The following is a 14,163-nucleotide window of genomic DNA, read 5'->3' as shown; positions in this document are numbered from 1 at the left end:
AAGGTGTTAGCTCTCATCTTCAGTATCCGGTTGTTGCTGTGGATGGAAGAAGATGGGGTAAGAGGAGTGTGCTTCTCCCGCCGTCTAACTTCAGGTGCTTAGATGAAGGAATTAATTTCTTTAAGTTTCCTATATGCTTAATAGTGAGAGGTAAGCTTCTCCAAAGCAGCAAATTCAAAGATGCCCTGAATCTACTCTTCAGTGCAGTGTCTCTGTACCTTACCTGTATCACAGGCCCAGGTGAGGTGGCGTTGTTGTCCTCATTTGCTTGGGCTGACAATTTAATGGTGGTAAATAGTTAAAAGAGATAATGGGGAATTTGTTGTTATCGCTGAACGTAATGTAATTAAATCGTGATTATATTGCAGGCGTTCTAATAAGGCAGATTAATTTCTGTTACTTTGGTAAGATTAGTTTCTGTTATTTTGGTAAGAGTCATGCCATAAATAAAACAGTCATACCATAAGGAGTCATACCATAAAAATGACTAACTTTTACCCCTGTAATAGTGCTTTGCTCAGTGCAAGTTTATGGCTCTACTGCTAGGTTTAGGAGATATTCTCCTGGCTATGCAAGCTCACACTTCTCATATTGAGCTCTTGTACCATGTGATCACTAGTAACTCAGTGCCTAACAGCGCTGCAGAGAGCAGTTTGCATATATAAACTGTGCATTTGCTATAAGCTTTTTGCAGTAGAGTTTGCAGTTTAAAACATGTAGTTATGTTAAGTAAGGCAACCTCAAAGAAATGTGTCTTGCACATGGAGAAAAAGGTGGTGAAATTTGTGAAGTCTGTTGTTTCTGGGGAACTTCATTTCAGTTTTATCTCCCACTCAGAGCAGCTTTTGGTGGAGGTTCTTCTGTGCCAAAAGAATGGAGTATTCTTCTGTAGCCTTGGTCTCAGAGCTGCAGATAGCCTAAAGTCTAAGCCTACCCCAGACTCAGATCACAGAGCAAGCCAATACTCTGAATTTTATTAGATATTCTGTAGAATGCCATTGTAGAGTACAGCAGACAGATTTGATGTGCACATGCCCATGTTGCTGAGATGCACTGCAGCATTTTGTAGTACTTGGAGTTGCCTTAATGCCAAAGGCTGTGTGCCCAGCTATTCTGCATTACTAGATTCCAGCCAAGAGGTGACGAAAGCACGAATAACAGAGGCCAGGTCACTGCTTGCCAGGATGGAATGGAGTCTTCTAGCCAAAAAGAGTTGACGAAGAGCATTATTCACAAATTCTCCAGCTTAGAGTCAGCAAGGCATCCAAGAGCTAAGAAACCTGATTTCTCAGCCTAGAACATTCTTTCCTTGGCTTTAGAAAAAGTTTAGTTGACTTAATCAAAAAAAGTGAGTGTATGAGCAACTGCAGAAAGGCCCATTTGAGAAACCAGTATTATTGTGAAACATATTTAAGATACATTACATTTATCTAGCAAGATCAAGCCACATTTCCCTGGGATCTAGATTTCCTTTAGCTGTTCCTTTTTTCTGGCTATCTCAGAGCCAAAGATTCCCTAGAATTTCCTGTCTGTTAACTTTTTATAAAAATGGGGAAAACGCACGGCACTAGCAACCTTTCAAAATAAGGTACAGCTAACAGGAGACTCTTTTGGGAGGTATATGAACACAAGGAGACTTCACTGCTCTTCACTCAAGGGTAAGCATCTTATGGGGTAAGTAAGGCACTCTTTCAGTCTCTTCACTCAAGAACAGCTTGTCTTAAATGAGGCAGAGACTAATCAGGATGCTTCCTCTGCACGGGTGGCTAAGGAGGGCCAGGTACTCATGCTGCAACGGAGTTGAAACAAACTGATAGTTGCTGCACCTGATGTACATTGGTGCCATGGGAGGAATGTGTCCTGCAAAGAAGTAAAACTGAAAACTTGCCTCTGGAATGCAGTTGCTTGCAAAGCCCCTCATGCAGGCCAGCCCCCAGTGGCAAAAAGCGGTTCCCAATACTGAGAGTCAGGGAGAAAGCAGAAAAGTTTCATTCCAAATTCTGGAGATGCATCATGGCTTTTGTTGAATAAGCGAGAAGGAAAGTCTGTCACCTCAAGGAGAACCCCTCTGCACTGCATTGGTTAGTATCACCTGATTAAGCATTGCATGTTGCATTTGGAATTTTACTCTAATTCCACCCTTTCTGCAGAAAAGCTGTCATAAAAACCTAAGTCCTCTCTGGGGAGAGCGACTTGTAGTTGTCCTTGCATCACAGACGGCAGGACCTCCGGCATACATTTATCACCCTACAAATAAGAGTTTGCCACCAGGGGTGTACGCTCAGCTATAGCTAAGAGATATTCTTCTTTCCCTTCAGTGTAAGTCTTACGTTTCTGAACTAAAAGGTCTGAAGTTATATTCCTGAAGTTGCAGATGTGCAATTCATCTGTCAGTCAATGTCTTTATTTTGCTATAACACATTCATAACTAGAAGTGTTTTTTATTAAATGTTTTTACTATATTATCTTTTTTTATTCCAAGATCATTCAAATCAAAGAACGAACATCATGAAATAAAAGAATTGAATTGATTTTGTGAGCAGGTAAAAAGAAATGGAGAAAGTTTGTAAAACTCCTATCATTCTGGATACTTGCTTTTTCAGTGAGTGAAGAGGGTGATTTGAGAGTTTTTATCTGAATCATCTTACATCTTATCAAAGATAACATATATGCAAGTTCCAGTCTGATCTATATTACATCCTCCGTGATTACTTATATTCTGAACAATTATATTTTGTTTCATTGGGTATGAGCGAAATTTGTTGCATAATGCATCCACCATAAGTACCACTAAAATTTTGGAACTAATGGCACTTCATAAATTAGGCAACTGTTATGATCCTGTTCCTAGTTGCGTCTTAGTTATTAGGCTGAAAATAAATAGCACTGTTTTATAAGCCTTCATATTTTCTGTTTACAGGGATTTTACTAACATCTAATAAATTTAATGACCTCTAATAACAAGAGGAAGTGAAATCCTACTTAGCAAATTCATAGCTTTTCAATGCATCTTGTGGCTTTATGGCATTTCAAACCTTAGGAATGTAAAGGCTGTTTAAGGAGCTGTTGCTGGGTTCGACTAGCTGCAGAAACCGTTAAGTTATTTTTGTTTCCCTTTTATTGCTTAACCTCTGGGGCCTAACTCCAGCTACCTGATAAAGCAGTCGTTCAGGAACTTTAAACCTTACAAGCTTTGACTTGATAGACATAGAACAAGGTCTTGTATTAAACACACATTTTAAAAACATAATTTCAAATCTGGAAATTGATTGTGGTTTGACCTACTTATTTTGAAGAGCTCACTGTTTCTTAGTTTCTTTCCTTTGCTGATATTATTAGATCTATTGTTCTTTTACCAAAACTCCCAGCAGGTAGAAGAAAACTCAATATAGTGCAAAGCTTGTTGTGCAGCAGCACTTTAATTTCACTTTCACTAGTGCACATGCTAGCAGCTCACCTGCCCAGCAGCTCACCAGCACAACTAGCTAAGACTAAGTTATGACATTACCACCTCTAAAGGTTACAAACTCTTGTGTTATTTCAGCTTCCACTACTCTCAGAGGGCCAGAATCAAACATGCACAAAGCAAGCTGGGAACAGAGCAGTCTTTTAAAAAAATTCCATGTTACAAACTAATTTTTGGTTCATGCCAATATATACTAAATATGTATGGTTTTTAGATCATGCAGAGTTTCTTTCCAGTACTGGTGTTTAAACAAAGTATATGTCCAAAGCAACAGTTTTCAAGCTTTTTTATTTATCTGCAAACCCTTAAATTCACTCATTTCAATCACCTTTTGGGTGTACTGTCCTCTCAGCTGCTTATTGCAATGTGCATTTGGCACTTGCCCGTATGGTACAGCACTGCATGCAGAGGTGCCTCCAGGGATGCACCCCTTCCAGACCCCGTAGCCCTAGCTAGCTCCTCTTGGCTCGAGGCTGCTCCAAGGTCTGTAGTTCAAATGCAGGTCTGCCCGGCTAATGGGGTCAGCGCGTCTTCCTCCCATAATGGATTGGTTGTGTCCCAGTAAAGTGCTGCTACAAGAAATTGAGAGAGGATCCATCCTTAAATAAGACTTGATACAGCCCAGGAGAAAGACAATAACAGTTTTTACTAATGCTATTCCTAACTTTATAGGAATACTTTCTAGGAATTACTACATATAGGCCATACTTTATAGGAAATACAGGATGATGGAGTAGTCAGGGAGCTTTGTTCTTGTAGTGTTGTAGTGACTAATAGATGTCCGTGCTGTGGAAAAGTTTTGTGAGTGGGAAGATGCAGCTCCCATGGGCAGCTCTTCCACTGGAGACAGTGAGATTTGTCCACATGAGGGTCACCTCCGTGAAGTCAGAGTTATTTTCTTCTTGTGCTAAGCGCAGCTGGGATGGCAACAGACAGTTTGTTATCCAGCAGGTAAAAATTGCAAGAGGCACCCCTGGAGCTCACATATATTTGCATATCAGATGCAGGGGTGTTTTGTTTGCCCTTCTGAGGTTACTGATTCCCAGAAAGGACAAGACATCCCAGAATATTGGCCCATTTATTCTTAAATTCAAAGTCTGATTTCCATATCAGCTCAATGGCAAAAATATAAATTGGACTCATGGGCAGTACCTGAGAACTCAGCTGTCTCTGGGCACTAATTTCTCAATTTTGTGATTCCAGCCACGCCACATGCCAGCTTTCCATGGAAGATGGAGCAGTAAGCTGTCCAGTCATTGCTCCTTGCTTACCTAACATCAACCATCCCTTCTGGATGTGCAGGACTCTTGCATAATACCACTGCCCAGGCTCCTGCCATAGCACTGCTTTGTCAGGAGCCGTTGCACAGCGGCACCACAAACCCTGCAGAGCCGTGGCTGCAGCCCGGTCGCTCTCGCCTGCCTGCTCTTGCCCGGCGTGGGAGGCTGGGCAGGCCTCCCGGCTACCCTTTCTTCCTCTCTCCCTGTTTGTCTTTCCTACGCCTCTGCTCTCCCTGCTCGCCTCTGCTGTATCTGCGCAACGCTGCCTGCTCGGCATCCTAATATATCCTTGTTCGCTTTCCTCAAAGAAACATAGTTCAGCTTTGTGTAGTTTGTGCTTGTAACAACGGCTGTCTTTTGAGATTGCTGGTTAGACTCACCTCTGTCCTCCCTTCTGAGTCCGGTCTTTTGACTTGTCCCTGGACAGCTCTGGGTAATATCTACTGTACTCGCTTTAGGTGTGTCAGCGGCCTCTCTATTTTCCCCTTCATTGAGTATTAACTTAAACTAGAATATTTTCAAACTAGGCTTGTGGAGGGCACAGCGTAGAGCTGGGCAGCGCTGGGAAGGAGGTGCCGGTAAGGCTGCGTAGGTGGGCATCGCTGCTTTGGCCGTGTTGCTGGGATGTTCGATTTACGGTGGTTCGTCACCAGACTAGGAGCGTGTGTGAAATGATACTTCCGCATTAGGTCTCTCTGAAACGATCTCACAAAATGTGGAATGTTGAACTGTAGGTAATATTTGAGGGCTTTTTCTCCTTGAGAGCAAGCATACAGCTCGTTATTAATGGTGAATGAGAAGGAAGAGAAAAATCTCACCCATTACACATGCAAGACTTTGCACTGGGCGGTCAAGGAAGGATTTAAATGCGCAGTGATCTAATGCACGCGTAAAATGGGTCCAAAGAGCTGCACAAGCAGATGAATGTTATGTGGCTCTTTTATGCGCCGAGAAACCCAAAACAAAGCAAAAGGGGGTTCGTTTGAAAACAATTCTGCGCTGGAATTTTAACACACCTCTACAGTACCCCCCACCTTTCTGCCAATCTGCCATCGTTTCTGCCATTTGTATCTACCAGCTATATAACCTAACCCCTCTATTCCCTTCAGTATTGCCAATGCAAGTAGTACTGAAGTAACAGTATTTACTTATCTAAAGCAAAATCTCCAAACTCTCAACAGTAGCTACTTGAACAGTGTATCTGTAATTACTAAAAGAGTATGTGATTCTCTCCTAATTCTTATTTACTGTACATAGCTTTCAGAACCTCATAGGATAAAAGATTAAAAAAAACACAGGCTCCTGTAGTGTAAATATATCCCAGTGTTAAGGAGCAATGAAAATATATTTGGTGAAATGTCGTGCAGTATTTTCTTTTACTTAGAAAGAATGTACATCATTATTTTACAGAGAAGTAAAATATGTAAAAACATTTCTATGCAGTTCTTTTCTAAAGCTAACACAGAACCTCTTTTTCTCTTTTTTAAGCAACCATTTAATAAAGTCTGACACTTAGTAGCAATGTTTTGAAATAATTTTTGCTGCTCTGCCAGCAGTTGGCTTTGCTGTGAATCTCTAAAGACAAATCCATCTACAGCGAATCTAGCAAAATTCAGCTCCGTGTTGTATGTCAGGGTTGAGGACTACTTGTCAGCTCTGGCACTGTCAGATTTTATCTTAAAATATGACAGGCAATTTGTTCAGGGAGCACTTCTGAATGACAAGATATAGTGGTGTTGTAAAACATGGCACCTGTGTGGTATGCCCTGCCTTTGTGGACATCAGAGGCTATTGTTTCCTTTGCTATTAGACAGCCACAGTCACACAATAAGGTGTGTAAAATGTTCACAGAAACCTTTTAAATAGAGTAGCAGGAAAGTAGATACCCTCCGGTCATTTAAGTCAGGCCATTTATCATTTTATCTTATAAAACACAACATTCACTAAAATACGGTGTAAAGAGAAAACCAAATGCTCCTCTGAGCAACACTGCTGAAAGCCCAGGATTTGAACCAAGCTCTAATAAAAGGGGTTATCTTTAAAGTGCCATGCAGTAGAAAAACTAGGATTTTACCTTCTTCACAATCAGATCAGTAGCGAGAGTCATTCAGAGGGCTGTTGTTGACGTGTGGAATGAATAAGGTCCTGCTGAATAAGGTCCTGTTGTTCACTGCAGTGGGGCTTCCTGGAATGGGCAGTAAGAAAGGCTGGTGAAGCATTAATGCAGTTAATATGTTTGATTTAAAAATAAATAAATAAAAGGTCATCGGGATAAGGTTCTAACAGTAAAAACCAGATACAACTAGCAGAATTAAGCTGATGACATCCTGTGGGTATGCCACTGCTGAAGTCAATAAAGGGTTTATGCATACTGCAGGAGCAACATTATGGTGGTCGTGGTAAGTAGGGTCTTCTTAGAATATGAGTCAAAAACTGAGTAGAAATCTGATCCCAGAAAGGCATCCTGTGCAAGCATATCACAGTATGTCTGTCTTTGAACCATGCTAATGCTCTTACCCAGCTGACAGCAAGCAATGGCAATATTCTGGGGGAGGTGAGAGAGGGCCCAACAGTTCTTTTAAAAGGAAATAAATTCCTTTAGACTCTTTTGTTTTGGTATGTTTCTGTGTTAGCTGAGAAGTGGCCAAGGTATGGTTGACTGAGTGACTTCTGCTCTTGAAAGTGGATGTATTGGCAAGAGCTGTGCTCTCTCCTCCACCGAAGCTGCCGTCGTGCTTACCCTTTGCACGCGTGAGCCAATCTGGTCCCAAACCCGACCCTTTAAAACCTGTACCACTCCACGTGTCCCTGGCTGTCCTTGTTTACCTACAGACAAGGGGACCTGCTTCAAAGGCGGGGGAGAAGAGCCAAGTCTTTTCCTAGGGATAAAGGAACATGTTTTGTCTGTGCTGTACATTGTAGTTGCACTTAGTGGCCAGTCAGGGACTAGGGCTCTATTGGATCTGTGCTCTGGGGAGTCTGGATTAAGGCAGTTCTGTGTAGATCCAAGAAGAAGGAAAGTATTATAAAATACGGTTTTAATTTACAGTAACACTGTGATCATATCTTATCTGTATCCTATTCTCAGTTGGAAGGCATGCAATATTTGATATTTTACTTAAAGCTTCAAGTCCTGGAAATGATTCTGTAAGAACACTGTTTTAGCTTTCCTATCAGAAGCAAATATCTAGGCTTCCTGTTTACGCCTAGATGGGATCTAAGTGAATTTGCAAACTCAAACACCAGATGGTAAATACAAAGATCCCAATTTAAAAATGTATATTGGAAATAAAACTACCATATTCATTGTTGCAGGCCTGCCCCATTACTAGCATTTAGAAGCAGTAGTACTTGGTGGGCATGTGGCTTTATCATGGCAGCTTGAACAAAAAATATAAACATAATGCAAGGAAATGGGCAATGGGATGCATCAGTGGTAAAGAAGATGCAGCATATGTACAATTGGATGCCTTATTGGAGGGATTTTGCATGGCATAAATATACTTTCGTGTTTCTTATTCTGAATAGAAGCAAAGTGCTGCCTTCTCACCTAGATGTAGTTTAACGGAAATTCTGGAGATGAGGAAGAGAGGCAGCCTATTCTGTTTCCTTTGTGAGAGACAAAGCTGTTTCAGTCATGTTCACTCTTAGCGCAAATCAGATTTTTATGAATTCCCTTAAGATGTTTTTATCTGGTTCCCTTCAACATTCAAGGTTATCATCATTTGAGGACCACTGCATTGGGTAGATGTCTCATTCTGGGGAAAAACTGTAAACTCATCTTCTCTAAGTTAAGATCTTTTGGCAATTAAGTCAATATTCTAAGATGGTTTCCATAACCAACAGAAAGCAAAAGGCAGCTCCAGAGGTTTAGTCATTCCATCTATCTTTGATGTTTGTTTCAGGATAGAATGGCCTATCTGAAGAAGCTGATCCCTTCACGTTGCCTTCAGGGAGAGCTTAAGTAACTCACTTCAAGAACTTTCAGGTAGTTAAATTTGACTGAGAAAAATACCATCTTTAGTCACCTAAGTCCCTTGACTTTCCCTTAGACCTAGAAGCCTAGATCACCAAGATGTTTGTGAGGAATGTTTGCCTCCTCTGTATGCCACAAGCACTTGACCATCTGTGACATGTTAACTTCATAATGGAATCTAATTCAAAGGGCTTTTAAAAACAAGGAGATAGATTTTATTGTAACTAATAGTGATGGATGATTGGTATGGTCACACAGAGCAACATAAATCTTTGTGCCATGCCCAATGCTAAAAAGCAGACAAACTCAATAGCTCAGGGAACTCATGTACTTAAGCATAGGAGAGTCATACTGGGAAAGGTTTTTAGACCTTACCTCCATTAGGAGGGCAGATAAACACTCAGTGAAGTAATTTTGCCTGCCCATCATTGAATAATGTGCTCTGAAATGAAGTACTGCACTGCAGTTCCCCTCCTCAAGCGAGCGGCCTTGACAACAATTTTAGAGAGAGCGTAATCAGAAAGCAGAGAACCCCTGAAACGTTAATGAGGGAACCACATCCATCAAAATTAACTGTGCCACATAATAGAAGCAGCTATATGTAATTATCAGTGATCTGCCCACTGGTTTTCATTATTAATTAGGTATAAAATACTAAACGTATCTTGCAAGCACTGTGTATTTACTGGGGTCTGTTTTGTGCAGTTGCATAGTGAATATTGAGGTTAAGGAGCAGGAGAGGGTTTTTCCAAGGTGGCAGTTGCACATCTGGGCTGTGGCATGCGAGGGGCGGGCAGGGAAGCGCCGGCGCCGGGACTGCGGTGGTCGACCGTGCTCTCTCCAGGGTGCTGCCGGGCCGAGGCAGCGGGGCCCTGCCGCTGCGCGCGCCTGGCCCTCCTCGGCCAGGGCCTTCGCCTCCGCCGGCCCTCCGGAGCGCACTCCTGCCAGGGACGTATCTGGAGGGAGCTGCTCCATCCCTCCGGAGCGCACTCCTGCCAGGGACGTATCCAGAGGGAGCTGCTCCATCCCTCCGGAGCGCACTCCTGCCAGGGACGTATCCGGAGGGAGCTGCTCCATCCCTCCGGAGCGCACTCCTGCCAGGGACGTATCCAGAGGGAGCTGCTCCATCCCTCCGGAGCGCACTCCTGCCAGGGTGTATCCGGAGGGAGCTGATCAGCAGTGAGGGACAAAGGAGTGCTGGCTCGCAGACTGCGCGCCAGGGCTCATGGTGTGATCTTTGGCTCTTACAGCAGTTCCTGTTCTCCCCTAATAGCAGTTTGGGGAGTAGTAGAAATAGCAGTTTGCTATTTCTCCCCCCAGATGCTGTAACTTGAATATTTATATTACAGGAAAACTGGGATGTGCCAGTTAGGAACGAGCAGTTCATCAAGCTAAGAGCTCTACAAATGTAACACTCTGGTGAGTGTGCTTTAAAAGTTCCTTCTGTAGTTAGTCCATAGGAGATATCATGTGATGCTATCTGCAGTTAGAGTATTTGGGATGTTTTTAGTGGAAGCAGCATATGGTTTTTTGCTTTAGTGGGTTCCTTGTTTAAATCCCCTTGTGTGAGCCATGAAGGTGGTCATCATTTAAATGTGGGCTTGCACAGGAATAGCTTCCTTTGCCAGGGGAAGTTTGTGATTTATTGATGTACAACATGCCATTCCCCTTTGGGCCTGAGCCATAAAGAATATGGTTATCCACAGCTATAGTAAGTCTAAGATGACAGGGGAAGCAAGGGAGCTAACTGGACCTGGAAGCAAATATGCACAAGCTCCGTGTACTTTTCCTGCTGCCCAGGAAGAAGCCTTGTGTCTGGGCAATGGAATGAGCTGGAAATGGGATGGGAGCAACTCGGAGAGGCTGGAGGAAGCTCGTGGTGGTGCCTAAAGGCTGCAAGGTAGGTGGGAATGTTCCTCTATGAGTCTGAATTTACTGTAGTGATTTGCAGAGTAGACAGTTGCTTTTGGTGCAGCAGATGAATGAACACTTACTTTCTGTGATTAATAGAGGAATTAAATTCAGGCACAGAAATTTTTCAGCATGTCTGTTCCAGGTATAGCAACACTTTGGCATCCTTGTGAATAAAACACTGGCTTGGGAAGACAGGTTCTGTCCCTCGCTTGGACACTTTTTAGTTCTGTCTCCTAAGTGGAAAGCAGCTCCTAAGAATGCGTCTTCGTTGTGTGTCCACCTCTGAGTTGTCCTAGAAACTTCCGAGTTCGCAGCGAATTTTAATCAAATATGAAAGAGAAATTCGAGTCTCAAAGTTCTGAAATTTCGGAAATTTTTATGAAAATTGGAAGGTGGCAAAAGAAGAGAGATGTATAGCAGTGTCTCCTCTGAGGAGAAGCCAGCAGAACTTGACCAGCACTGTCCATTTGGACCAGCCAGGTGGTCAGTCGTTCACAGTATATTCTTGTCTCTTATGTAGAGGAAACATTAAAAAGAACAAGGACAGAGCTGAGCTATTTTGGTGAGGAGATAGGGGCAGGGATTTTGGTGACAAAGAACTCCAGTCCATGGGAAATTAGGCTTCATTAGTTCTGCTGCTCACAAAACAGCTTTCTAGTAATCCCGGGGAAATCACAGCTCCCTCTGTTTTACACTAATAAATGAAGGGTAATGTTATTTGAAGTGCTTTGGCTATGTAAAAGCTAACATATTTCAAGCTTTCAAGAATTATCCACAATGGACACACATTATTAACTCATGTTTGCTTGTAATAACAGTCAGTCTGACACTATTAGTAAAATTGGGCTAGGTATTGTGCATGTTAGCCCCAGACCAGCAGACCACGTGGGTATATATTTAAGTTTAAGTTGCATGAATTTTCCAGTTGACAGAAGGTGTAAGTGCTTTGCTGAATCAGGGCCAGTGCTTTGCACCTCAATTTTCTAAGTTTTTGAGTAGAGGTTATTTTTGAAGAATAAACTGTTTAGCCTAATTTCCTAAGAAAAATATGATGTTTGCGATTGTGCTGTGTGTTCACACATACGTGTCTGTTAGTTCTGTACCCTATTCACTTTCAAACCCAAGGACCTACTGAAACTAAATTTAACCAAAGGACCCATTGAAACCAAATTTAACCAAAGGACTGGGTAAATTTCTACAGATTTTGTGAAACTAGAAAAGAGACACTATTAATGCCCGTAAGGAAAAAGCTGTTTTGAGAACTCAGTCCTGTTAGAAATCAGATAACCTACACAGCGGTTAAATTATGAGACACAACTCCGTAGGAAATAAGAACTCATGACTATATGGCTTAGGGAACTACCTGTGTTTTTAGTGTGATAAAGCTTTAAAAGAAAATATAGTATGCAAAATATTTGGTCAGAATTTCTGACCCAAAGCGGAGATCCTTTCCTTGCTAAGGGTCACACATGTCAGGCTATACGTTAATACAGAACCTCAAGTTATCCAGAAACAGCGCAACCCCTCTCCAGGGCTGTGGGGCTCTTACGAAGCAGAGTTTCAGGCTGGCTGCAGGCGCCATCCCCTCCTCACCTTTCCAAACTCACCGAAGGGGAATAGTGAAAAGAAAGCTCGCCCAGATATACTAATCTGAGTGTGAGGATGAAGTACAAATAGCTTGCCAAATTACAGTATTAAGCAAGATAATGTTTCTGTTATTCCTACAAAGAGTTAGCAATTACATTGCAGCTTTATTTTGTTTTGCTTGTCTTTAAAATCAACTGAATATCAATCTACAATCAATAAAGCAAGTTGCCTATAGGCAGTTCTGCCTTCAAATCTACTTCACGGATCAGCTGCTGGTAATTTATACAGTCAATAAGGCACATTTCAAAAGTGAGTTTTTTTCTCCCAAAAGGCAAAACTGCTCTAATTTACAGCTGGATATGAACTGGGCAAACAACACACACCTGAAGTAAATGTAATTTCTAATTTACAAGCAACTCCAGTGCCAGATTAGATCTGATCTACTCTCTATGCAAGTAATCTATGGATATTAATATTAAGATAACTGAAGAGCATAAATTGCTTTTGTTTTTCCTTTTAGGTATCTTTTTCAGTTGTTTGTTTAGCAAAACCTGCAGGGGAAACTAGAACAACTATAATTACAGTCACAGTGACAAGTGGTGGGGCCTGTAGATAATAAGCTACAAGGCATTTTTATTGTGCTTTTTATTATTATTTAGGTAAAGAATGCTTTTTCCCAAGACAATCCATCTGTATTTTGTAGAAAGGAGAATCAAAGCAATAGCTGTCAAATATCAGTGAGATAGCAGATTTACAAATTAATCCCATTGCTTAGTATTTCCACAAAGGTTGAAATCTATAATTGGTGCTAGATACTATGATTAACTTATTAGGAGCACTCAAGCAGCTAGGTGTGCAAAATGGCAGCAGGTGTGTAATATCATTAGAAATACTCTGTATAAAAAGCACCTCTGAGTTTTATCTCTTTAGTTTCATGCTACCAGATGCCAATTTGATTGGTTAAGTAGTTTTGGGCCATGCAATACTCTTTCTTTTGGATTGATGTGTTTATTACTTTTTATGACAGGGGATCCCAAGGCAGATGTTCAATAAAGAAACAAGCTGCTACAGACCAGAGTAAAGAGATAGGTGGTGTAGATGCAGGAAATTGGGAAAGTTATATGTGCTAAGTTGTTATTGAAGATTTTGCTCCCAGCATTTGTAGCAGTTGTGTTATATACTCTTTCACAGACAGTAATCTAACAGGGAATTATTGAAAGCCAAGTGCCAAGATTTTAAATTGCACTATATGATCTGGAGCTGCTACTCAAACAGGGAGCTGAAGCTTTGAAATTATAAAGATGTGGCCCTGCCGTTTTTAGGAGAACTGTGTGTGAGCTGTTAGAGCTGGTTTGCCTGTGTACAGCCTTTTTTCACTGAGATACATAGCTGGAGAGCTTCAGTTGGTTTGTACCTTATGCAATCATTTACATTAGTACAAAGTGAGTGAAAATCATTACTGGAAAGGATTGTAGTTCAGAATTTGGATAAAGGGAGAGCAAATTATGGTTGTAAAGAGACCTGATTTATGGATCAGTCAAAGCCAAATTCTGCTCTATGTTCACCAGGAAAACTGAGGTATCATCACATTTAAGTGAATAGGAACATACAGGTGGATAAATGGGAAAATCAAGAAGAGAGACAGGTTTTTTAAGTTCCTGTAACTGTTCACAGCTTGGTTTTCTTGCATGGCATTCTGCTTGATCTTAAAGGGGAGAGAAAATACAGGTTTCTTTCATCGCCTTCAGAAAATTTTAAATACTGCTGCAGGGAAGAAGCTAATACTTTCTGGAGAGAATTGCTGGCATAGACCAGCCCTTCCTTCAAGTGTTTTAAAGGGAAGCAATAGAATGTGATGGACTTAGAAATCTCCTTTTAATAGATTTAGTAGATTTTGCTGTTTTTGTGACTTCAATTTAATGTAGAACAACTGTATATGA

The 14,163-nt window shown here is 41.5% G+C and overlaps 1 protein-coding gene across 3 annotated transcripts in view; it reads left to right on the top strand.

Annotated features, from left to right (window-relative positions):
• The window catches only part of FTO (FTO alpha-ketoglutarate dependent dioxygenase), a 340,085-nt gene that overhangs the window by 265,757 nt on the left and 60,165 nt on the right, over positions 1–14,163 (top strand). For all 3 annotated transcript variants that reach the window (XM_064519526.1, XM_026102229.2, XM_026102226.2), the window contains one exon: positions 1–94. In XM_064519526.1, coding sequence (XP_064375596.1) covers positions 1–10 — 10 coding nt within the window. In that variant the 3' untranslated portion in view covers positions 11–94. The remainder of the gene's footprint in view (positions 95–14,163) is intronic.

This window comes from Dromaius novaehollandiae, chromosome 13 (assembly GCF_036370855.1).
Source record: "Dromaius novaehollandiae isolate bDroNov1 chromosome 13, bDroNov1.hap1, whole genome shotgun sequence".
Taxonomy (NCBI): domain Eukaryota; kingdom Metazoa; phylum Chordata; class Aves; order Casuariiformes; family Dromaiidae; genus Dromaius; species Dromaius novaehollandiae.
This window is presented reverse-complemented; position numbering and strand designations above follow the sequence as displayed.